This window comes from Taudactylus pleione, unplaced genomic scaffold (genome assembly GCF_031769625.1).
Source record: "Taudactylus pleione unplaced genomic scaffold, aTauple2 ptg000130l, whole genome shotgun sequence".
Lineage (NCBI taxonomy): Eukaryota > Metazoa > Chordata > Amphibia > Anura > Myobatrachidae > Taudactylus > Taudactylus pleione.
The window spans coordinates 4,479,460-4,504,488 of record NW_028284532.1 but is presented as its reverse complement, the minus strand read 5'-3'; the positions used below and the strand labels follow the sequence as shown (position 1 = coordinate 4,504,488).

Genomic DNA, 25,029 nt, shown 5'->3' with positions numbered 1-25,029 from the left:
ATCCGCTTTTCACATTAACCAGGATATTGTCTTTCCAGCTTTTCGCCAGTTCAGTAACGAAGATTCTTCCTTAGCACTGTTGGATGTGGTACGTGCGTTACGCATTTACTTGGACCGTACTGCGTCTTTGAGGCGTACGGATTCCCTGTTGGTGTTAATTGATGCACGAAAAAGAGGCTGGCCTGCCTTGAAAGGATCTATCGCTAGATGGGTCACTTCTGCCATTCGGCAGGCATATTTGTCCTCGAATGAGACTTTTCTGACCTCAATTCAGGCTCACTCGACTCGTGCTGTCAGGGCTTCTTGGGCTGTACGGCATGGTGCCTCAGTTGAACAGCTGTGCAAAGCGGCTACCTGGTCATTCGTACACAAAATTTTACCGCTTCCATACATTTGGAGCAAGGGCCGCCAGTGTTGGGTGGAAATTTTTTAGAGTGGTTGGTTCCGACGCTACCCCCCTTAATTGGCTTGCTTTGGTATATCCCAGAAGCAATGGCATCCCCAGATGGATGATGAAGGAAATTCGATTTTTACTCACAGTAAAATCTCTTTCTTGGAGTCTATCTGGGGGATTCCAAGATCCCTTCCTTGTTTGGTTTCATACTAGATGCCTGTTGGTATCTGGTTTCTCAGTACTTCCGTGGGTCTTTCTCCAGCTTTGTTAAACATAAGACTGAGCTTAGGATGGAATGGTTATGTAGGAGGGGAGCCAGTTTTCAATTAGCTAGTGTCCGACTCCAAGGAAGAGATTTAACGGTGAGTATAAAACAAATTTTTCCAATATCTAGTTTACGTACTGTTAAAGGTTGTGCCCCTAATCCGAAAACCTTCAAAATCCAAAACTGTGGCTGAGAGTGGCACCTTTTGCTTTCTTATGATTCAGTGTACACAAACTTTGTTTTATGCACAAAATTGCTAAAAATATTGTATAAGATTACCTTCAGGCTAGATGGTGCATATGACTGAATTTTGTGTTTAATGTCCAAGATATCTAAAAATAAATAATAAAATATAAAATCCATAAAGCTGCAGGAGCAGGTAAAAATATGCCCGATTCCTTTGGGAATTAAAAAATACTGGCTCCTTTGGGCAGGGAGATAGGGGGGGAGGAGCTTTTGCTGTCAAGCTTTAAACTTTAGTGCCCAGACTCCTGCAGCACCTCCTATTCCCCATTATCTCTCCAGTGTCCCCCATGAAATCTGATAATAGGATTTAACAAGTAAAAAACAAAAATACATTTTCTTTCCTGGTAACAGGCGTTAACACACAGGTCCGGGAACTTATCCCGGATTCTATGTGTAAACATAATTGCGGCACCCGTTAACAAGCTATTTATCAGGAATTTCTTTTCGGAGCTCATCAGACCACCCCCCCAAATAAAATCCTTGTTAACTGCGGACAGCCTGTGGAGCTAATTGAATACTTCCAGTGTATCAATTAGCCCACAGTAAATTACCACGGCTAATTGAATTCCCTCCTATATGTTTGTAAAACATATTATTTAACTTGATTATTGGTTCTCAACCCTCAAATATCCACAACAGGTCATGTTTTGGGGATTTCGGTCTGTGGAAGCAGGTGGGATAATTACTGTCGCAGCAATATAGATTCTCACCTGTGCATGATTAAAGAAATCCACAAAACATGTCCTGTTGGTGGTACTGGAGTTGAGAAACTAGATAGTTAATTATATTTTATGTATAAAAGAGTTTCCCAAACTCCGCCATTGCAGTCCAGGTTTTAAGGATATCCATACTTGAGCACAGGTGACTTATTTAGTACCTCGTCAGTTTGAATTAACCATCTGGGCTCAAGCATGGATAGCCTTAAATCCTTGACTGTAATGGTGGAGTTTGGAAACTCATTCTGTAACTACAAGTGATGCTATTTGCACAAATTACATCTATAGGTCAGTTATTGATATAGCGCAGCAGTAATATCATTTGAACTATTGTTTTTCAGGAGCTGGTAGCTTTTGCGAAGTACATACTAAGTAAGTTCTTTGCACTTGCTGCTACAAATAACAAGGCCTATGTTGAGCTTCTTTTCTGGAAAAATACCAGCGTTGTTAGAGAAATGACTGAAGGTTACAGAAAGCCTGGTGAGGAAGAAAGGTGAGACATCACTTAAATAATCGATTAGCGTACAAGTGGGAACACATTACAGAAAAGTATATCATATTGTGCAGCTACTAATGCTGGTCATTTTTTTTTAATACAGTGAAAACAATCGTAAGCGTATAAAATGGACTCCACAGGAAGAAGAGGAGCTACGAGGCCTATACTTGCAGTATAAAGAGGTTGAAGGTAAGTATTTCAGAGTATTTTTGTTTTGTTTTAATTCTGTGTTTGTTATTAAGTTTCTCCTGTTAACAGCAATTTTCACAAAATAACTTCTTATAAATGGTTCATAAATACAATTGACCGTAATTAAAAGCAATATATTACATATTATTTTCTCCTGTTGTGTGTTGGATTGGGTGACAGATGAATGGTGGGGTGTTGTGGGCCTTGTCTCCAAGGGATTGGACAGTAAGTAAGGAAAGGATGACTCCAGCTATACAGTCATTGCTTTTAGGAGGTGGTCCTAGATCAGTTAAAAACATTTCAGTACTAGGTTTATGTGAAGTTAAAAATAAAAAGGTTGCAAATGCACATATACGATGCCTCCTGTGATGCCTTCACATTTTGTATGGGTCTGTTTACAGGCACACAAATTTGGAGGTGCCTCTCCAAGTGGAAGTCACAATATTGCTGCACGTTGAAGGCACTTTTAACTCCTTTGTGTTGACTATTGTTGAATGGGTGAGCATTTTCCCGGGCATGCTGGATCCAGTCACAGGGAGGTAATCCTCTTATTCCTCCTTGTCTATCCATGCGTCTTACTCAGACTTTGAAGACCTTCAGCTGCATCAAGTGTTTCACTCATCATGACCACCACCTGTTACATCTTGGATACTTGCTGGACACTGGTGTTTTGTTTTTTTTTTTTAGTTATATTTTATTGAAGTGTCGTACAAACATCCATCCAATGAACATTGAAAACACGTTGGAAATCATTGTTACATAGAAGAATATGTTAACAATGAATTAAAAGAAAATTGGCTTAATAGTACAAACTCAACATTCAGTGCCTTGGACAATTGTCAAAAGGAATAGCAAACATACATTATAGTTCCTAATTTGAAAAACAACAATTTCTTTAAATTTGTTTATCAACGTTTGTAGTAGCACATAAAAAGAAAATAAAAAAGAGAGAGAGAAAATATAAAATAATTACTCTCCCTCAAGCCCCATCCCCCACCCCCCAGAGGCACTGCAGCCCCGAAAAAATCACTCATCCTACAAGAAGTATTAAATATTAGCAGGAGTAATATCTATTGGAGGATCATTATCCCAAACACGGAGTGAGTACCAACATGTATTTTTAATACAACCATGAATTTGATGCCTCATTTCCAAGGACAGAGTAGATATACTGTATAACTCTCCCACATGGTAAGGAATCCAAAGTTGAATTTTTTTTTATCTATTGCAACCTCAATCAAATCTATACGGAAAAGATTAAACAATTTGGACTTGAATGACGGAGAAGAAGATAATATCCATTCATGTAATATGTACTTTCGGGTCACTGCACTAATTGCTAAGAGTAAGCGTTTACTCCCCTTACTGGCCCTCATATTAGCAGGAATAAGGTCAAATATTGCCCACTGTGCTGAAAAGGGGACATAATCAAGCATAGATGGCTCTGCGTAATTCTTAACTTTGAACCAGAATTTAATGGGCACAACCAAAAACCTAAATCTGCATAACCCTCCCCGCATCTGTAGCAGGAATGAGATGGTAGAGTGCCCCATGAGAAAACTTCTATGCGGAGACAGATACAGTATGCTCTATGGAAGATGTTCAGGAACATTTCCGTATACATGTATGAAGTAAGGGTCACATGAAGAAGTAAAAGCAGTTAAGAGATCCTCGACTGTATATGTGTGAAATTTAGTATCCATTGTGATAACCCCTTAGAGGAGGACTCATGGTCCATATTCACTTTGAAATGTTGGTAATATATTGAAATAGCGTTCCTTTGTATAGGAGGTTGAGACAAAATGGTATCCACTGGATTCTCCAAGTCGCTACCAGAATCACAGAGGTGACATTATGCCAAGCTAATTTGAAAATACGGATTACCCAAAAATGGAAGGAATAATAATAGTTCAAACCCGCTTTTTGTCTTACAATGTGCCATATTTTTTTTGTGTTCCATAATAATGGATTATCTCGTATAGAGGGCAAGACTTCCTGATCGTGGAGGTGGAGAAACAAAAGTAAATTCCCCTGTTCCAGAAACTCCCTCTCCAGAGATGTACTTGCATAATTATCATTTCCATGAACCCAGTCTGATAAATACCTGAACATTGCTGCCCTATTATAGACTTGAATATAGGGAAACCCAATCCCCCTGTTCAATTTAGATTGCTGTAGCTTTAAAAGACTTATTTTCGGCCTTTTCCTGTGTCAAATAAAAGTTCTAAAAATCTTATTGTGATAAACAAAGGAAGGACTTGTATTAAATACATAAGTCTCGGAAAGGAGATCATTTTTATCAGACTTGAACTTCCCAAAAATGACAGTGGCAAGTCCTTCCAACTCTCCAGCTCATCTGAGATTTTCTTAATCATGGGTGTGTAATTAGAGAAAGAGATTTGCTAGACAACGGGGAATTGTAACTCCCAAGTACGTAAGCCGATCCCTGGCCCAACGAAGTGGCACGCCCTCCGGAAGCTGGGGCAACGTATCTCGTGAGCCCTAAATAAAGTGCTACTGAGTTATTAATATTCACCGCAAACCCTGACACCTCTTCAAATCTACTTAAAATGTTAAAGATATGACCCAGAGATTCAATAGGCTTGGCTACGTAGAGCATCACGACGTCTGCGAATACAGTTAACTTTACCGTTTTTGAGCCTACAAAGATGCCTTTAAAAATTGCATCCTTTTCTAAAATGCGAATCAAAGGGTCAATTGCTAGGTCGAACAAAAAGGGCGAAAGGGGGCACCCCCTGCCTAGTTCCTCTAAACATCTCTAAAGTGACACTACTATGTCCATTTATCATTCAAGGACTCTTAGGAGACGTATACCTGTACAGATATTTGATTATATCAATAAAAGAGGAGTCAAAGCCACGCTCCTGCAGGATTTGAAAAAGATGGGGCCATAGGACCGTATCAAATGCCCCAGTAGTGTCTAGGCTCAGTAAAGTGTTAGTTAATGGTGTTCCAGAGGAGACAGCAACTGCAGCTATCGCTGATCTAATCCCCAAGACTGAGTGGTGACCCCCTCACAAATCCCAATTGATCAGGGGTCTGTGAATCTGGTAGTATATTTTGCAAGCGATCTGCCATTATTTTAGCAAGAAGCTTGGCATCTGTATCTAACAGACTTATAGGCCAGTAGGAGTCTAATTGCTGAGGATCCATTTGAGGCTTGTGAAGCAATACTGTTGTGTGTATGAAATAAGGAAAGGGAGAATAGTTATCAACCATATCATTAAATAACTCAGTCAAAGCTGGGGCTACCTGCTGTTGTAAAAATGTATAATGCTCATTGGACAAGCCATCTGGGCTAGAAGATTTCCCTAATTGTAAATGTGATATAGCTGATAATACTTCAGTAACTGTAATTTCTACATCAGGGTCCATAGGGTATCCACAGGATACCTTGGGGTATAGGTGATGATGTCAGGCATCGGGCACCATAGAGTTAAAGTTTTCAGCCTCCCAGGATGCACTAGGGTCCCCCTCCTATACCCCGCCCCCGAGCCAAGGCATCCCAGTTTCGTTGGTGCCTGGGTCGGAGTCGGATGCACCTGTTTAGAGGGGGGCTAAGGTTAGCCCCTGAAGTTTCTTCGCAAGCAGCTGTGGCTGCTCATCTGGAAGTACAGCATGGACAGTCAATGCTGACGTCCATGCTGTCTTCCCTACACCCCCGCCGGTACCAGAACGCCGGTACTGATCCGGGGATGCTGGTAAGCATCTGGGGTCACAGCTAGCGGTGACCCCAGATATTTGGGACCATGGCCGGATTCAAGGGGGCAGCAGGTAAGTAGCGGGGTCCCGCGGTGGGGTCCCTGCTGAGTACATGGTCCAGAGTCCCCAGGCAGGGGGCTCCCTGGGGACTGGCTGCAGCGTGGAGCCAGGTAACTAACCTGCGCTTCCACTACCCCCCTGGGACCGCGGCTGAGCGGTAGCGCTGCGACGTCCCAGGGGTTAATTGCATGCCAGGGGAGCGCGCCTTCCCTGTACACAGCCGGCGCCTCCACCGCTGCACACAGCCCTCTCTGCATCTGCTGACTGGCCCTGTGGCAGCGCTTCTCCCCCAGGCCGGCCTCCTCTCTGCACCTCGGTGGCCATCTTTTGCTGGAAGCATGGTGAGCGCTGTTGGACGCTGATGATCAGTGGCATCGCAGTCTGGGTCCCCCGGCATACCTCTCCTCCGTTGGTTACAGGTCTGTGTATGCAGCGCTGTGTCCTACCAGGCTCTGTGTCTGCGTAGTTGAGGATCAGCGCTGATAGTGCAGGAATTGATTTCTTTGCATTGTATGTGACTTCTGCTAGCGTCTGCTGCCTGTACTTTCACTTTCTACTGTCAGCCATTTCACTGTCCCTGCTCTTCTGCTAAAGCCCTTGCGGTGCGGTGATTGCAGGGTGGTTCTCCCACTATACTAACAAGTATCAGTGAGAGGGGTCACATACTTACCATCATGTCTGAGAGTGACTTTCCTCTCCAGCTTATTTGTACTACATGCAAGGTACCAATAACGGAGGGGGAGGGTAACGCGGAGGGGCTATGTCGACAGTGTTATTTATTGGCGCGTCCAATTACTGTCACGGCTCCGGTACAGGAGCTGCTCTGGGCTTGTTTCGCCAAAGCGCTTACAACCCTCGTTGCCAGTTAGCTCCGCAGCCTGCGTTCCCACAGATGGGATTGTCCCAGCAGTCAGTGGTGTCGTCACCCATGCAGGGTTTCCCGAGACAATTGATGGTACCCCACAGTCTCCCTATTTCCCCTCCTCAGGTCTCTCAGGAGCCTGCGTGGGTTAATTCACTGACAAGTTCTGTACAACATTTGTCGGAGTTACAAGGGGAGTCTGCGTTGAGGCCACATAAGCGGCCGGTGGCGTCTGACGACGTGACGTCCGATGATGGGGAGATTCTGGATCTTTCTGACCAAGAACCTCTCCGTTCTAAAGAGTCGGACACTAAGTCCAAGGTTTATATTCCTGGACTTATTCGGGCAGTCCGCACAGCTTTAGTGATTCAGGATGAAGATCCTCCGGTGTCCAAGTCAAAATATGCCTTTTTTAAGGATATTAAGGGTGACGCCTCAGTGTTTCCTCTTTCTACTTCAGGGTCCATAGGGTATCCACAGGATACCTTGGGGTATAGGTGTGACGTCAGTCGCTGGGCACCATAGAGTTAAGCTTTTCAGCGTCCCAGGATGCACTAGGGTCCCCCTCCTATACCCCGCCCCCGAGCCAAGGCACCTCAGTTTAGTTTGGTGCCCGGCCGGCGTCGGGTGCACCTGTCGGAGTGGGGGCTAGAAGAGCCCCTGAAGCTTTCTTCAGTGCAGCTGTGGCTGCACATCTGGATGTACAGCATGGACAGTCAGTCCTGACGTCCATGCTGTCTTCCCTACACCCCCGCCGGTACCAGAACGCCGGTACCGATCCGGGGATGCTGGTGAGCATCTGGGGTCACAGCTAGCGGTGACCCCAGATGTTCCGGACCATGGCCGGATCCAAGGGGGACAAAGGTAAGCAGCGGGGTCCCGCGGTGGGTCCCCGCTGGTCACATGGTCCTAAGTCCCCAGGCAGGGGCTCCCTGGGGACTGGCTGCAGCATGGAGCCAGGCGACCAACCTGCGCTTTCCACTACCCCCTGGGACAGCGGACCGCAGCAGAGCGGTAGCGCTGCGGCGTCCCAGGGGTTAAATGCATGCCAGGGGAGCGCGCCTTCCCTGTCTCACAGCCGGCGCCTCCCCCGCTGCACACAGCCCTCTCTGCATGCTGCCGACTGGTCCTGTGGCAGCGCTCCTCCCCCAGGCCAGCCTCCTCTCTGCTCCTCGGCGGCCATCTTCTCCAGAACGCATGGTGAACGCTGCTGGAAGCGCTGGACGGAAGCATCGTGGTCTGGGTCCCCCCGCATACCTCTCCTCCGCTGTGGCTCAGGTCTGTGTATGCAGCGCTGTGTCCTACCAGGCCCTGTGTCTGTGTAGTTGAGTGATCAGCGCTGTTAGTGCAGGAATTGTTATTTCTCTGCATTGTATGTGACTGTGCTAGCGCTGCCTGTAACTTTTCTTCTCTAAACTGTCAGCTTTATTACTGTCCCTGTTCTTTCTGCTAAAGCCCTTGCGGTGCGGTGCTGCAGGGTGGTCTCTCGCCTATTTAATACTTAATTGGTGAGAGAGGTCACATACGTGGTGCCATCATGTCTGAAAGTGATTTTCCCCTCCGGCTACAGTGTACCACGTGCAAAGTACCGTTAGCGGAGGGGGAGGGTAGCGCGGAGGGCCTTTGCCGGCAGTGTTTGTCCATGGCGCGGCCTATTACGGTTACAGCACCGGTACAGGAGCCGCCCTGGGCTTGTTTCGCTCAGGCGTTAACAGCTTTAGTGGGCCAGTTAGCTCCGCAGCCCGCGTTTACTCCGATGGGTTTGTCCCAGCAGTCTGTGGTGTCGTCACCCATGCAGGGGTTCCCACGACAATTGGTGGTACCCCACAGTCTCCCTATTTCCCCGCTCCCGGGTTCTCAGGAGCCAGCGTGGGTTAACTCCCTGACGAGTTCTGTACAGCACTTGTCGGATGTGTTGCAAGGGGCGTCTGTGATGCGGCCTCATAAAAGGCCGGTGGCGTCTCTGTCCGCTCCTTATGAGGATGACGAAGGGACGTCTGATGATGGGGAGATTCTGGATCCTTACGATCAGGAACCTCTCCATACTAAGGACGCTGATGCTAAGTCCAAAGTATATATTCCTGGACTTATTCGGGCGGTCCGCACAGCCTTGGTGATTGAGGACGAAGTTCCCCCAGCGGCTAAATCTAAGTATGCCTTTTTCAAAGATGTGAAGGGCGATGCCACAGTCTTTCCTCTTTCGGGTCAGTTGGTGGACCATTTAGAGGAGGCGTGGAAACAGCCTGGCAAGCGATACCAGCCGCAGAGACGCCTGGCGGTGGCTTATCCGTTCGCGGATAATTATTTTGCTAAGTGGGAATCCCCTCCACAGGTGGATTCTCACGTGACCCGTCTTGTCCGTAGTGCCACATTGCCGATGCCATCCATGTCCTCCCTTAAGGATGCTACGGACCGCAAGGTAGAAATCTGCCTGAAGTCCGCTTATTCCCTTGCAGGGGGGGCAGCACGGCCGGCTATGGCCATTTGCTGGGTTGCCAGAGCGATGGAGCGCTGGGCGGATTCATTAGAGGCTTCTTTTGAATCCGACTGTCCGGCCGAACAGGCGGAGTTGATTGGCAATCTCCGTGATTCGGCCACCTACATCAACGAGGCGGCTCTAGACATTAGTACTCTGGTGTCTAGAATTTCTTCAGCAGCGGTAGCTGCTCGTCGCACCTTGTGGCTGCGATCCTGGAAGGCGGACGCAGATTCCAAGAAAGGTCTGGAAGCGTTGCCGTTTACCGGAGAAGTTCTCTTCGGTCCGGATCTGGATAAGATTGTGGCCACGCTGGCGGCAGCCAAATCTGCTTGTCTCCCGTCGGCCGCTGCGCCTTCTGGTTCTGGACCATCGTCCTTTCGGTCATCTAGGGCCCAGGGCAGGCCCAATCCACAGTCGTTTCCTCGACAGGCTGGCCCTAAGAAATCGGTCAAGCCCCGGAAGCAGGCATGGAGTACCAGACGTCCGGCCCCCAAGCCAGATGACAAGCCTGCGGCCTGACGGTCCGGGCCTCCCTTTGGGGGATCCCAGGGTGGGAGGCCGCCTGCTACAGTTCGCCCAGTGTTGGTCGACCACTACGACAGACACTTGGGTTCTGGAGGTGGTTTCCCACGGATACGCCCTCTCCTTCCGGCACAGACCCCCGGCTCGCTTCTTCACCACGGGTCTACCATCAGACCAGAACAAGGCTACGGAGCTGCGGAAGGTATTGCACACTATGCTCCAGGCTGGAGTTATAGTGCCTGTTCCATTTTCCCAGAGGGGCCAGGGTTTCTATTCAAATCTATTTTTGGTACAGAAACCCAATGGGTCATATCGTCCGATTCTCAACCTCAAAGCGCTCAACAAGTCTTTGCGGGTCCCGAAGTTTCGGATGGAGACCCTACGGTCCATCATTCTGGCGCTGGAACCTGGGGACTACATGGTGTCATTGGACATACAGGACGCTTACCTGCATGTCCCTATTCTTTTGCGCCATCAACAGTTCCTCAGGTTTGCAATCAGCAGCGACCACTTCCAGTTTCGGGCGTTACCTTTTGGCCTGGCAACAGCACCACGTGTTTTCACCAAGGTGATGGCGGTCATGGCGGCTTCTCTGCGGCTGCAGGGAGTCCGCATGTTGCCGTATTTGGACGACCTGTTATTGGTGGCAGGATCTCCAGAGCTCCTGTTAAGCCACTTGGACCTGACCATTGCACTGCTGCAACGGCACGGCTGGCTAATCAACTGGCAGAAGTCCACTCTAATCCCGTCTCGGAGGATTCTGCATCTTGGAGCCTTATTGGACTCGGGACAGCAAAGGATCTTCGTGACGGAGGACAAGATCTCTGCTTTACAGTCAAGGGTGCGCAGTTGCCTGCACAGCCGCCGGGTGTCCTTACACTCGGCGATGAGGTTACTGGGCTCCATGGTGTCTGTGTTCGACATGGTGGAATACGCCCAGTTTCACTCCAGACCTCTGCAGCACCTGATCCTGTCCAAGTGGAACGGGCTGCCTCAGTCTCTGAAGTCCCAGACGATTGTGCTCACCCCGGAGGTTCGCCTGTCCCTTGCGTGGTGGTTACAGACGATCCACCTCAACAAGGGACGTCCGTTCTGGGTTCCAAATTGGGTCCTGTTGACAACGGACGCCAGTCTTCGGGGCTGGGGAGCAGTTTCGGGTCCACACTTGTTCCAGGGCAGGTGGACGCCGACAGAAGCGGAGCTTCCAATAAATATCTCGCAACTCCGTGCGGTCTTCAATGCTCTCCAGCAGGCACAGCGGTTTCTCCAGGGTCGCCCGGTGCAGGTCCAGTCGGACAACGCTACCACCGTGGCCTACATAAACAGGCAAGGAGGAACTCGCAGTCGGGCGGCTCTCGTAGAGGTCTCTCGGATCCTGGTTTGGGCGGAGCGCAATCTTCCGGCCATATCAGCGGTCTTCATCCCGGGAGTGCTCAATTGGGAGGCGGACTTTCTAAGTCGCCAAGACGTTCATCCGGGGGAATGGTCCCTGCACCCGGACGTTTTTCAACTACTGGTGGACAGGTGGGGTCTTCCAGAAATCGACCTCATGGCGTCCCGGCACAACAACAAGTTGCCGGTGTACGGGTCTCGCAGAAGAGACGAAGGGGCGTCTCTGGTGGATGCTCTGTCCGTCCGGTGGACGTTCCGTTTCGCATACCTGTTCCCTCCAGTCTCCCTTCTTCCACGGGTAATCCGGAAATTCAAACAGGAAGGAGGGACGCTCCTGTTGATAGCTCCCGCGTGGCCCAGACGGCACTGGTTCTCAGACCTTCAGGGTCTGTCCGTGGACAGTCCTCTGCGGTTGCCGCTACGACCGGACCTTCTGTCTCAGGGTCCTTGCCTTCACCCGGACCTGACTCGGCTGTCTTTGACGGCGTGGCTGTTGAGACGGCCATGCTGAGGTCCCGGGGGTTTTCCAGCTCTGTGGTGCGTACCATGTTACGAGCTCGGAAACCGTCTTCCGCGAGGATATACCATCGCGTGTGGCATACGTTCTTCCAGTGGTGTCGACCGAGAGGTTATGCACCGCGGGAGTTTCGTCTGTCTCGGATTCTCGCCTTCCTGCAAGCGGGACTAGATCATGGGCTTCGCCTTGCTTCTTTGAAGGTACAGGTTTCGGCCCTATCTGTCTGGTTTCACCGTAGGATTGCTACAATCCCGGATGTGCGCACCTTTATGCAGGGTGTTCTCCGCATTCAGCCGCCCTTTGTTCCACCTGTGGCGCCTTGGGATTTGGCTGTGGTCCTGAGGGCTCTCCAAGGACCGCCGTTTGAACCACTGGGCTCAGTGGATCTTAAATGGCTAACAGCTAAGACTGTTTTCCTTCTGGCCATTGCTTCGGCCAGACGTGTTTCTGAGTTAGGGGCTCTTTCTTGTAGACCCCCTTTCTTGGTTTTTCATGGGAACAGGGCAGTGCTCCGCACTCGGCCCGAGTTTCTTCCCAAAGTTGTTTCCCAGTTTCATGTTAACGAGGAAATAGTTGTTCCGGCCTTTAACTCACCGGGTCTTTCCGTGGGTGAGGCCTCTTTGGATGTTGTGCGGGCCTTAAGGACTTATGTTGACCGCACTTCTTCGTTTAGGAAGTCGGACGCTTTGTTTGTCCTCTATGGCTTCCGTAAAAAGGGTTGGCCTGCTTCAAAGCAAACTTTGGCAGCCTGGATCCGTATGGCTATTTCTGAAGCTTATCTTCATGAAGGCCTACCGGTCCCACCTTCTCTGAAGGCTCATTCCACTAGGTCTGTGGGTCCTTCGTGGGCAGCTCGACGTGGTGCCTCGGCAGTTCAGATCTGCACGGCTGCTACGTGGTCCTCTGTCCATACCTTCGTGAGGTATTACAGGTTTGACACCTTCGCCTCTCAGGATGCTTCCTTCGGGCGGCGGATTCTCCTTTCTGCACAGGAGCGTCCCCACCCTTAAAGGATACTGCTTTGGGACATCCCCAAGGTATCCTGTGGATACCCTATGGACCCTGAAGTAGAAAATATGAGATATGGTAAGACCTTACCCTTGTTATCTCTATTTCTACGCAGTCCATAGGGTTCCACAGGACTCCCGCCCTGTCGCACCTGTGCTGCAGATGGGCTTTGCTCTGGTCACCGGTTTTCCGTCTCCCTCTGGTGAGAATGTGATTCTTGTATGTGTCCAGATCTTTTTTCTCTCTCTTCCTTCTCCTCCTCCGGCCTATGGCTTGATAACTAACTGAGGTGCCTTGGCTCGGGGGCGGGGTATAGGAGGGGGACCCTAGTGCATCCTGGGAGGCTGAAAAGCTTAACTCTATGGTGCCCAGCGACTGACGTCACACCTATACCCCAAGGTATCCTGTGGAACCCTATGGACTTCGTAGAAATAGAGATAACAAGGGTAAGGTCTTACCATATCTCATATTTTCGGGTCAGTTAGTAGACCCTTTAGAGGAGGCGTGGAAACACCCTGGCAAACGGTATCAGCCTCAGAGACGCTTGGCGGTGGCTTATCAGTTTGCGGACAATTATTTTTCTAAGTGGGAATCCCCTCCACAGGTGGATTCTCATGTGACACGCCTAGTCCAAAGTGCCACATTGCCCATGCGCTCCTTGAAGGATGCTACGGACCGTAAGGTGGAGATCTGCCTAAAGTCCGTTTATTCCCTTGCGGGGGTGCAGCCAGGCCGGCTATGGCCATTTGTTGGGTAGCCAGAGCTATGGAGCGCTGGGCTGATAGTTTGGAGGCGTCTTTGGATTTCGGCTGAACAGACCGAGTTGATAGGCAATCTCCGAGATTCAATATATAACAGGGTTTATGACAGCACGAAATAAAAGCACACAGTAAATATAAGTATATGTCCGTGGAGTCACTCAGTGTCCAAAGTTTAAAAATAACGTGTTACAAAATCACTGCTCACAATTGGTTAAAAGACCTCTAGTTCATATGCAGTTTATATATACGAGAATCTTGTAAAAAAAACTTGCAAAAAAATATCAGTCACTTTTGACAAGTAATAGATCCACTTGGTTATTCCCTTGGTCAGCAGTCTCAATGCCGTCTGTAATGATTAATATGACCTTGATCAGGTCTGGTCATAAGCTGTAATACAGTTGCCGGACAGTCAGATGGCAACTGGGTTCCTTATTCTGATATCACACTGAAGGTAGTGTATAGGTATGAGAATGCAAGGTAAAGTTGATGTAATTAGGGTGCGCGCACCTCCTACCTTGGGCTTGTCAGCTTTGCTTACAGGTAGTGAGTTCCGGCTTAGCGTGTTCTCTGTCTTGTATTTTTGTTTTACTAAAAAAAAACGTTGTATGTGTCCAGAGGAGTCCTTGTCTTCCGGTTCCCTTCGTATTCGGTCCCAATCAAGCGCCGGCGGTAAGGGCAGCAGGTCTGGATCCCCCCTGGTAGAGCTCTTACCATGGGTCCAGGTAACCTGTTGCTGTTGTGATGTAAGCTGGCGCCGTTGGAGCATGTGGGTCTGTAATCAGTGCAGGTGTCCTACGCATTTCTCCCGGCTGGGCTTCGTCAGGGACAGTGATTGAGTTGTTATGGGCACAGTCCTTCCTTTCATAGGTGCCTTAATTGCACTTCAATTGAAACATCGTTAAATAAATTGTTTCTGACTGTGTCTCTACTTGGCAGGAATGAAAACAGTTCTAAAGTTAATGTTTCTAATATCTTTACTTGATAAAAATTAGAGAATACATCTAATGTTCCTATAAAAAAATTGGAAGTAAAATAAGATAAAGTGAAAATAGTGCTATTGATGTCAAAATGGGTATAATGCCCCTGATTTAAATATGTTTATGAAAAAAAACGCTTATATATTTAAAAATAGAAAATATCTTTTAAACTTGAAAATTAATGTTTAGCATAAGGATAACTTACTAACACAGATTAAAGAGTATTCTCCATGGTGTTTAGTTAACGGTTTTAAAGATGGAGAAGGATATTACTAACTCATTATGTTTAGTGGGCTCCAAGTCTCGTGTATATATGTTATTTTATGTTTCTACTTCAGGGTCCATAGGGGGTCCACAGGGTTGACCTTGGGGTATAGGTTGGGAACCAAATCCGGGCACCACGCAGTTAAAGCTTTTAGCTCCCAGGATGCACTTGGGTCCACTCTCCCTATAACCCCGCCCCCCAGCCAGAGGCACCTCAGTTTAAGTTGGTGCCCGGCCGGAGTCGGGTCACCGTTACTGCAGGGGGGCTGCTTAGCAGCCTCTAAGCTTAAAAGAGTTTTGTTTTATTATTTTTTTACTACTCTTCAGAGCGGCAGCATCAGACTGTCCAATGGACGTCTGAGCTGCCGCTCCTACACCCCGCCGGCGCTGCGACGCCAGTACAGATCTGGGGATCGCAGCGGGACCCCAGAGTCTGTACTAGCCGGGCTCTGGAGGAATCCCTGGGCTGCTGCCGGATCGACGGGGACAGGTAAGTCGCGTGGTCACCGCTTGCGGTGACCCGCGTGTACATGCAGCCTTATGCCTCCGGTCTCTGGGGACAGACCGGAGGCGCTAGCGGTGGCGGCGGGCTCCCCCTCCATGGAGGCATACCCCGCGTGTCCACAGCCCACCAGGGATTATAGCGGCAGCGGGAGCCGGCATCCCGGGGGGTTAATTGCTAGCCAGGGGAGGAAGCCTTCCCTGTCTAGCGGCTCCTCCCCTCAGCTCAGCACGCCTTTCAATAATACAGTCTGGCGTCGCTGAGCTGCTTCCTCCGCGGGCCACGCTTCTTCTGAGGTCTCCAGCGGCCATTTTCTCTCTGTGGTGCTGCAGAACTCTTAGGATGTCAGTGAGCCCAGTCCCCCTGCGTACCTGGCCATTTTGGGTGAGTGTACACAGCGCTATAGCCTTCCCAGACACTGAATCTGGGCAGTTGAATGTAGCGACATTGTGCAGTATATTATATGTCATGCTTATGTATGTATATATATTTTTCTGCATTGTATGTGACTTATGCTAGTGCTGACTGTCTGCTTTTTCTCTCACCTGTCAGTGTATATCTATCCCTTTTCTTTATCTGCCCTAATACAGGTGTACCTGGGGTGGTTCTGAGACCTCACATATATATATTTGTTAATATCTGTGAGGTTTGTCACATACTGTTGCGTGCTGCACGTTGCCATATTTTAGATGGAACTGTGAGTTGCGTACGCTGATAATGGGTTCCTGCAGCTAATCTTAGCATCAGTCAGGACCGGTATGGCGCTGCTTAATATTTCCGTCAAGATAGTCAGATATATCTGACCAGGAGATTGCACACGATACTGCACCCATTATTGCTATCCTGCAAGTCATAGCCTGCAGGAATTAGTGCGGAGGATTTTAACTCAGAAAGGTTTACGTATGCGGCACCATCTGGTGCCGGGCCCCTTGCACGACCCCCTTAAAGGGCGTTGTTTCTCAGGATCCTCTCCTTTGAGGATCGCCGGGCGGGCCCCATTGTCGTCACTCGCTTGGAGTTACTTCACCATACTGCCCTTTTGAACTCGGGGTATCTCGCAATTTCTTGCAATTTACCCCTGTGTCACAGACTATCGCTCCCTGCCGGGGTTTTTCACAGTACATGAATTACCTCCGATACCACATCGGTCTGTCATTCCCCTTGCAGGGATTACCACAACGGCCACCCTGGTGGATGTCGTTTTATACGAAATACTAATTGGCGTGATATACGCCCTGTGGTTACTGACCAGTGGCTCTGCCGTGAACTGGATGGTATATTCGGCTCTTTCCCTCTCACATGGGGGGGAGCCGATCTCAAGTATTATTATCCCTGCTTTGGGGCTGGTAGCCAGGCTCATTCTGGATATAGAGAATGTCGATCCTGCACCTGTATCATACATCTCCCGTTTTCTGCCCAGCGGGTGGATCTCATAGCGGGAGTCTGGCTGTCCCCAGATACGAGGAGTCACAAAGGCCTCCTGTTTCCCATTCCCTGAGGGTCCTCACAAGTAATGGAAATCCCCTTCTGGGATGGATTTGTATGTTAATCATTGGGTTACAGGCATTAATACGCCTCCCATCCCGGCCTGGACGGATTTTACGGATCCGTAGGTGGTAACTTTGCCTGAAATCAATGTACTCGTTTTCAGGGCCTGTTGCCCGTCCTACCATGGCCATCGCATGGTGATGCTTTTGTGACGTTTTTCCCCTCCAACACGTCTGAGGTTCAAATATCTTTTTGCCGCTCACAAAATATGCAGTGGTCATATGTGGGATTACCTCATGGGATGCCGGTCTTCTAACTTTCAGGGTTTCGGCGGCATCTGTATCCGCCGCAGTACCCTATGGCTGCGTTATGGGAAAGCAGAGGTGCACACTCCTTCCAGGGGGAAGTTCTTGTTTGGTCCTGACCTTGACAAGATCGTTGCATCATTGGCAGTATCACTAATGGGGAGATACCGTCTTTAGCTACTCCCACTACATTCGGACTAACTCTGTTAAGTCTTTTTGTCCTCAGGGTCAGCCTAAAGGCCTGTTTTTTCCTAGGCTGTCGGCCTCCACGGGGGCCACCATATCCAGTACCGAGCAGTCCTGGACTTCCGGACGACCCTGTTTCTACACCTGAGGATATACCCTCAGCCTGACGGGACAGGTCTACATCTGGGGAATTTCCAGAGTGAGGTACTGATTCTCAACGGCCTCTCATTGCTCATGCAGCCTCCTCACAGGCATTGGTACACGGGCCCTTCTTCAGAACTGATCAGGGCCTTACAATCCCAGAAAGCTATACAGTCTTTGTGGTAAGCAGAGCTATTTCGGCCAACCTCACTATCTCAGTGAGGGACTGGTTGTTCTACTTTCTTTTTGGGGCGGTGACCGACTGGTCCTCCTTTGCCTATACTCTGTCTCAAATCCCTGAATCAGATTCCAACGGTGCCTTGACTCAGGTGGAATCGTCCATGCTCCATCATCCGATGTTTGGAACCTGGGGATTTTATGGTATATCCGAGTATTCAGGATACGTACCTACGGGTACATACAGAGCCCTCTCATCAGCATGGGTTCAGGTTTGCTGTGCCACAGCAACACTTGTAAGTTTCGGGCTCTGCCTTTTGGGGCTGTCCTCAACTCCACCGGGGTTTACCAGCTTTATGGATTTTCTGACAGTTCACCTGTTCAGTGTATCCGAATGCTCCTTTCTCTGGACGGTCTCCTACTTTTAGCAGGATCACCAAGGTACTTTACCGCCAGGTCAGGATAACCGGGGCTTCTTCTCGTCACAGAAAAGTCCTCCCTGCATCCCTCACAGGGTTTTCTTCATCTGGGAGCACTGCTGGATTCTCAGAATCTGAGAATTTTTCTGGCGTAAGACAAGATCTCCACTCTTCAACTTCGAGGGTGCGGATATCTACGCAGTCGACATATGTCATTACTCTTTGTGATGCGCGGTCTACCAGAGTGTCTACCTTTTGGTAGGGTGGAATGTGCTCAGTTCCATTCCAGGCCTTGCCATAATTGACTCCCCTCCAGATGGATCGAGTTTTTTCCATCGGATCACTGTTCGAACGATGATACTTTCTACGGAGGCGAGTTGGTCTCTGTCCGGGTGGCTATGGCCATCTCGTCCAGGGTGTTCTTTGCTAAAGACAGTGTCTGGTCCGCATTCATTTCGGGGCAGTTGGACGTCTGTCGCTTCTGCCCTGCCACTTACCTTGTTGATACTTTAAGCTGTCTTGGACTTTCACTCTGGCCTAACCCATTTGTCACGGTTAACCTGAATAGGTTCAGTCCGACAGTGTCACAACAGTGGCTTCCATCTAGGCAACACTGGTAGTTGGGTGGCAATGTTAGGAATGTCACCCATTCTGACATAGTCCAAGGGTCTTCTCCTGGCCAACTCTGCGGTGTTTATTCCCGGAGCTCTCCATTGGGAAGCGGGCTTCCTCAGCCGTCACGGCGTGCATCCCGGGGACTAGTCTCTTCTCCAAGAGAGGTTTCAACTCCTGGTGAGCAGAGGGGGCCTCCCTGAGGGGATTGATCCCCATGGCCTTCTGACTCGATCACACATTACCGGTGTTACAGTCCAGCTCTAGGAGTACTGAAGCTACCTTCAGTGACTCTTTGTCAGTGAAGTGGTCCTTCCACTTTGTGTACCTGTGTCCTCCGGTCTCCCTTCTTCCTCGAGGTCTTCGGAAGTTTAATTCGAGACGGAGGGGCTTTCCTTCTGGGGGCTCCAGGTCGTCCCAGACATCACTGGTACTAAGATTTTCGGAGTCTCCTCCTCGATGCTCCGTTCCTACTGCTTCACTATCTGGACCTGTTGTCTCAGGGTCCTTGTTTTTCCCTGGATCTGGATCGCTTGTCTTTAACTGCGCCCCTACTGTGGTCCTCGGGCTTCCCTGGCTCTGTCTTCATTGAGATGTTTAGAGCAGATAGGCCAGTCTTTGCTGGGATCTGCCACGGACTGTGGCATACATAATTCTTATGGTATCGTACCTGTCGATACGATCCTCCGGTGTCCAGGATTTCCAGATATTCTGGCATTCCTTCCAGCTGGCTTGGGTTTCACCCTTGGCCTGGCCTTCCTGACAGTGCGGATCTCTACACTGTCGGTATGGTTAAGATATGGAATTGCTCCGCTCTGGTATCCAGTTCATCCTTTGGAGTGTTTTCTGGATTATGTCGCCACTTATCCTCCCTAGGGACTCCTGGGGAGTTAGTAGTGGTTCTTTGTTCCCTCCGGGGACAGTCCATGGAACCGCTGGTTGTGATAGCCATTACATGGTCTATTGTTTAAGCTCTCTCTCTCTCTCTCTCTCAGGGTGTTTAAATCAACCAGGAGAGTGTCTGAATGGGGAGCGTTCTCATGTGGCTCCCTCTTCTGGAGGGCATCATGTCAGGGTGTGAGTTGCTCTCGCCCTGTGTTTCTTCTTAAAGTGGTTTTTAGGTTCCATATTATTCTGGAACTTATGGTATGGCCATTCAGTTCCCAGTCCTCTCGGCTGTTGTGGCCTCATGGACTGTGGTCCGGCCTCTTTGGCTTTATGTGATCCGTTCAAGTTCCTTATGGTAAGCGGACTCCTTATTGGTGGTCTGCGGTTTCTGGTTTTAACAGGAAACGATGGCCGGCCTATAATGAAATGTTGACTGGATGGCCTCGTATGTCTTCCTCAGGGGCCTACCCATGGGTGGGCATTTCTGTCGTTGAGGCTTGTTTTTTTCTCGGGCCGTGTAACCCTCGTGGGCGGCTCGTCGTGGCGCCTCGGCTGTTTTGCCTTACTAGGTGTCCACGTGGTCTTCTGTCCATACCTTTTTAAGGTTCTAGGCATTGGTTTCCTTTGCCTCTCAGGATGCTTCCTTTTTGGCGACGGATTCTCCTCTCCGCACAGGAGCGTCCCCACCCTTGGTTGAACTGCTTTGGGACATCCCCAAGGTCAACCCTGTGGACCCCCTATGGACCCTGAAGTAGAAAACAAGAGATATGGTAAGAACTTACCTTTGTTATCTCTGTTTCTACGAAGTCCATAGGGTCCACAGGGCGCCCGCCCTGACGCACCTGGCTTCATATGGGCTGTGTTACTGGTCACCGGCTTCCCGTCTCCTTTTCTGTGAGTATGGTTCTAGAGTGTTCCAGTTTTCTCTCTCTTTTTCTCTCCTCCTCCGGCCTTTGGCTACTTACAATCTGAGGTGCCTCTGGCTGGGGGGCGGGGTTATAGGGAGAGTGGACCCAAGTGCATCCTGGGAGCTAAAAGCTTTAACTGCGTGGTGCCCGGATTTGGTTCCCAACCTATACCCCAAGGTCAACCCTGTGGACCCTATGGACTTCGTAGAAACAGAGATAACAAAGGTAAGTTCTTACCATATCTCTTGTTATCTCTCTATTAATAGATGAATAGGTGATAGATATAATTAAAAAGAAGATATGACTGGACTTATAACTTGGTCCAAAAAGTAATAAAAATTGGGTGGAGTTTATAAACTATTTAGAATTTTTTTTTTTTTTTTTTTTTAACCTGAGTAGTATGTATTCCAGATTGGAGCATTCAATTCCATGATCTTCTACTTTCATTGTATAAAAGCATCCATAAATTTTAGGGTTTTCAATTTGTTCTATTGAAGAGAACGCCTTAGGTGGGCAATTTAGCTCAGGTAGACCAACCGGTATCATTGAGAGATGTTTTCTTACAGTACCTGTATTTCATGGGTGGTCTCCCTCCCCATTACTCAACAGGCCCACCCTCCTTAGCTTCCAAGTTCGGATGGTTTGTTGGGCGTTTACCCGGGTGGAATGACTGTAAGTGGTCTCTTTGTCCCAAGTGGTGTCTCATGAGCCAAAAAAGGGTGCCTATTGTCCATAGGCGTTCTGATCAAAAATCCCTATTCAGAAAACTGGAGAGCTCGAAATCAATATTGAGTCCATATGGTGTTAGAGTTTTTAGTTCAAATATCCATTTGCTTTCTTCTTTAGACATTGTTCTAATGTGATTACCACCTCTCCATGAGGGTTTAACTAACTAAATGGCTGAAAATTTCAGTAAAGAAGAGTCTTTGTTATGATATATCCTGAAATGTTCCGAGACACTGTGTCCTTAGGCCTTTCTCAATATTCCTCATGTGCTCCCCCAAACGTGTACATAATTTTCTTATAGTCCGTCCAACATATTGGAACCCGCATGGACATGAGAGTAAATAAATAATGTTTTTGGAATCGCAGCTGAGTTTATTTTTTATTTTGTATTCCTTTTGCGTGGTATGGGAAATGAATGTCTGTAGTGGCCTAGTGGTTCTTGTATTATTCTTGGAGGTCTTACATGCTCTGCAATTATTACAGAAAAGTAAACCTGTTTTTTTGGTGTCGAGCCAGTTGTTACCGTTTTCTTGGGAGGTTTTCCTTGGGGATAGAAAACTTTTCACCAATTTTTGATTAATATTGGGTGCCTTCCTATAGACAAATGTAGGTCTTTCTTTCAATATCTGTTTAAGAGAATCATCTTTTAGAAGGATATGCCAATTTTTACGAATAATCCGTTCAAGATCTTTGTGTTCATTACTATACTGGGTAATGAATAGTGGTTGTTGTGATTCCTGGTTTCTCTTCTCTTCTCTTTGTAGGTCAAAAGTTTTTTATCCTGTCCATCTCCCTGGCTTCTCAAAGAGCTGTGTATCATGGTGGTTTCATATTTTTGTTATAGAAATTTTTCTTTAAGAATTCCTGCTTGATCTTCAAATGTTTTAATTTCTGAGCAATTCCTATGGATCCTTTTGAATTGGCCCTTAGGTATGCTCTTTATCCAGTTCTTATGATGGTTACTCGATGGTGGAATAAATGTATGACAGTCGACATCTTTTGTGAAGGTTTTGGTGTGAATCTTGCCCACTGCTACCGTTATGGTCAAATCCAAAAAATCTATTGTGTTTGTGCTGGAAATGGACGTGAATTCCAGATTTCTGTCATTTTGGTTAATGAATAATGAGAAACTCTCCAATTCTTCTTGTGTGCCTTTCCAAATTAAGATAATGTAGTCTATATACCGTTTCCATACGGCAATTTTTTCTCTATAGGGGTTGTTATTCCAGATGGTGTATGACTCCCAGTGACCCATAAACAGGTTCGCGTAACTAGGGGCAAACTTAGTCCCCATCGCTGTTCCGCGAACCTGTCTATGGTGGGAGCCACCATACCAAAAGTAGATTCCCTTAATGACAAATTGTATCTGTTTTTCTGGGAGCCCATCGTTCATTTCTAGAATCTCTTTTACTGCTTGACATCCTTTTTCATGATCTATGCAGGTATACAGAGCTTTCACATCGAATGTCGCAAGCAGAAAACCTTTTTCCCAATGTGTTTGATTTAGTAGTTCTAGTATTTCTGTGGTGTCTTTTAGATGGCTAGGTTGTAATGATACAAAAGGTTGTAAAATCTGATCGGTGTACTCTGACAATTTTGTGGTAAGTGACGCAATTCCTGACACGATGGGTCGTCCTGGCGGATTATTTCGGTCCTTATGGATTTTCGGGAGAAAATAGAAAACTGGCATTCTTGGATATGGTTGTGTTAAATATTGGAATTCCTGTTTGTTTAAAATATTTTCCCTCTTCCCTTCCAGCAAGAGTGCTTCAAATTCTTTTTTGTATCTTTCTGTGGGATTGGAAAGGAGGGGTTCATATGTTTCCTTATCTGAGAGGAGTCTTCTGGCTTCCTTATCATAATCTTCTATGTCCATAATGACAATTTCTCCCCCCTTATCTGCAGGTTTAACCACTATTTTTTTTTATTTTCTGTTAGTGATTTCAGGGCTGTTTTCTCCTTCCTGGTCAGGTTATTTAACTTCCTTTTTGATTTCTTCTGTTTGAACTTAGCTAGGTCCAATTCCACTGCTTTCTGAAAAGTCTCTATAAACGCACCTCTAATATGGGTTGGACAAAAATGAGACTTCTCTCTAAGATCTGTATGTATAAAACAATCTGTGCTTTCAAGGTCTTGACATATTGGCGAATAGCTTCCCTGCCCTATTTGCCCATCTGTAGAATTTGTTTGGTAAATAATACTCCCTCTTAGCTTGTGATAAAAGAAGTCTCCAGCAACTGTTTTGCCTTATATGCTTCCTGAGACATCACTGTAAGATCAGCTATATAGTTCGGTAGAGCAGAAGTTAGGGACAAAGATAATGATTTATAAGTAGCAGCCTCCTCCCTACGCTGCCGAGACATGTAACCAATGACCTGCACCCTCATTACAGCTTTAGATGCTCCCCGACAAGTTGTTGGACTATCCCATGACTCGATGTTATCGTCCCGATAGTTCATCCGCTGTGTAAGCAGAAAATCCCTGAAATTGTTAGATTTATATAAATAGCTGGGAAGCGCCATTGCGCTGAGCCACCTGTTTGCGATAACAGAGTTAAGGTGCATACACACGTAAAGATTTTCTGTCCAACTATCCAACTAGTTGGTTGGAATGAAAATCTGGTAAGGTATGAAAGCAAATGATAATCAGCAATTTGCTCCCAAATGCTAGAAAATGACAAAAACTGTTGTTTGAACAAACATTTAACAAACTTGTTTGACGACCATTTTCATCTGTTTTCTGGCATTTAACACAAATTGCTGATCATCATTTACTCCTATACGTTACCAGATTTTCATTCCAACCAATCAACTAGTTGGATGGTTGGACAGAAAATCTTTACGTTTGTACCCAGCCTTAGAGATAAAGAAATAGGTGCATGATCGGACACTAGTATAGTGTAATGCAGAAAGAGCATATCAATTCGGAACCATGATCTATGTACTGCAGAATAAAACGTAAATGATTTGTCTGGTTAAGTAACCTCCAAATGTCAGTGAGCTGAAGGGTTGTTTTAAGAGATTGAAATTGGCTCCATTCTGCAGGGGTAGAGGACTGTCAGTATGCTGTCTGTCAATCAAAGGATTTTCAGAATTGAAGCCCCCAGCTAGTATTAAGGAATAATTAGTGCGTTTTGCCAAAATCCCCATTACTTATCCCACAAAATCTTGATGCGCAATGTTAGGAGCATAGAGATTAACTAGAGCAGTGAAACCTCGGTCCTCAAGGCACACTAAAGGGGGGCATCCACTACACGATTTTAGCAGGCGATTGAACGATAACGATGTCTTTATCGTTCAATCGTTTAAAAATCATTTAGAAATCGTGCAGTGTTTGGTCGTTAACGATCAACGATGTGCGCTCTCGCTGGTCGTTTGATCGTCTCGTCAGTCGACTGAACATGCAGGTCAATTTCACTTGATCTATTAAAGATAGTTTGCAAATCGTTTGCAAATCATTCAGACTGAAAGATAAAATATCAAGGGAAAAAATCAAGGGAAAATCGTTTAGATATTGAACAGGGAGTAGATTGTCTAGTGGATGTGCCCCTTTACAGTCCTGGTTTTAGTGATATCCACAGACTATGTAATGGTTAGCATTACTGCCTCACAGCACTGAGGTTGTGAGTTTGATTCCCACCACGGCCCTAACTGTGTGGAGTTTGTATATTCTCCCTGTGCTTGCGTGGGTTTCCTCCGGGTGCTCTGGTTTCCTCCCACACTCCAAAAATATACTGGTAGCTTAATTGGCATATGGAATATGCGTGCGCTATATAAATAAATGGTAATAATAATATCCATGATTTT

At 47.5% G+C, this 25,029-nt stretch overlaps 1 protein-coding gene across 3 annotated transcripts in view; it reads left to right on the top strand.

Moving 5' to 3' along the window:
- TIMELESS (timeless circadian regulator) overlaps positions 1-25,029 on the top strand; it is a 247,444-nt gene that overhangs the window by 117,786 nt on the left and 104,629 nt on the right. For all 3 annotated transcript variants that reach the window (XM_088473110.1, XM_088473108.1, XM_088473107.1), the window contains exons 20-21: positions 1,963-2,114; positions 2,221-2,306. In XM_088473110.1, the coding sequence (XP_088329236.1) occupies positions 1,963-2,114; positions 2,221-2,306 (238 nt within the window). The remainder of the gene's footprint in view (positions 1-1,962; positions 2,115-2,220; positions 2,307-25,029) is intronic.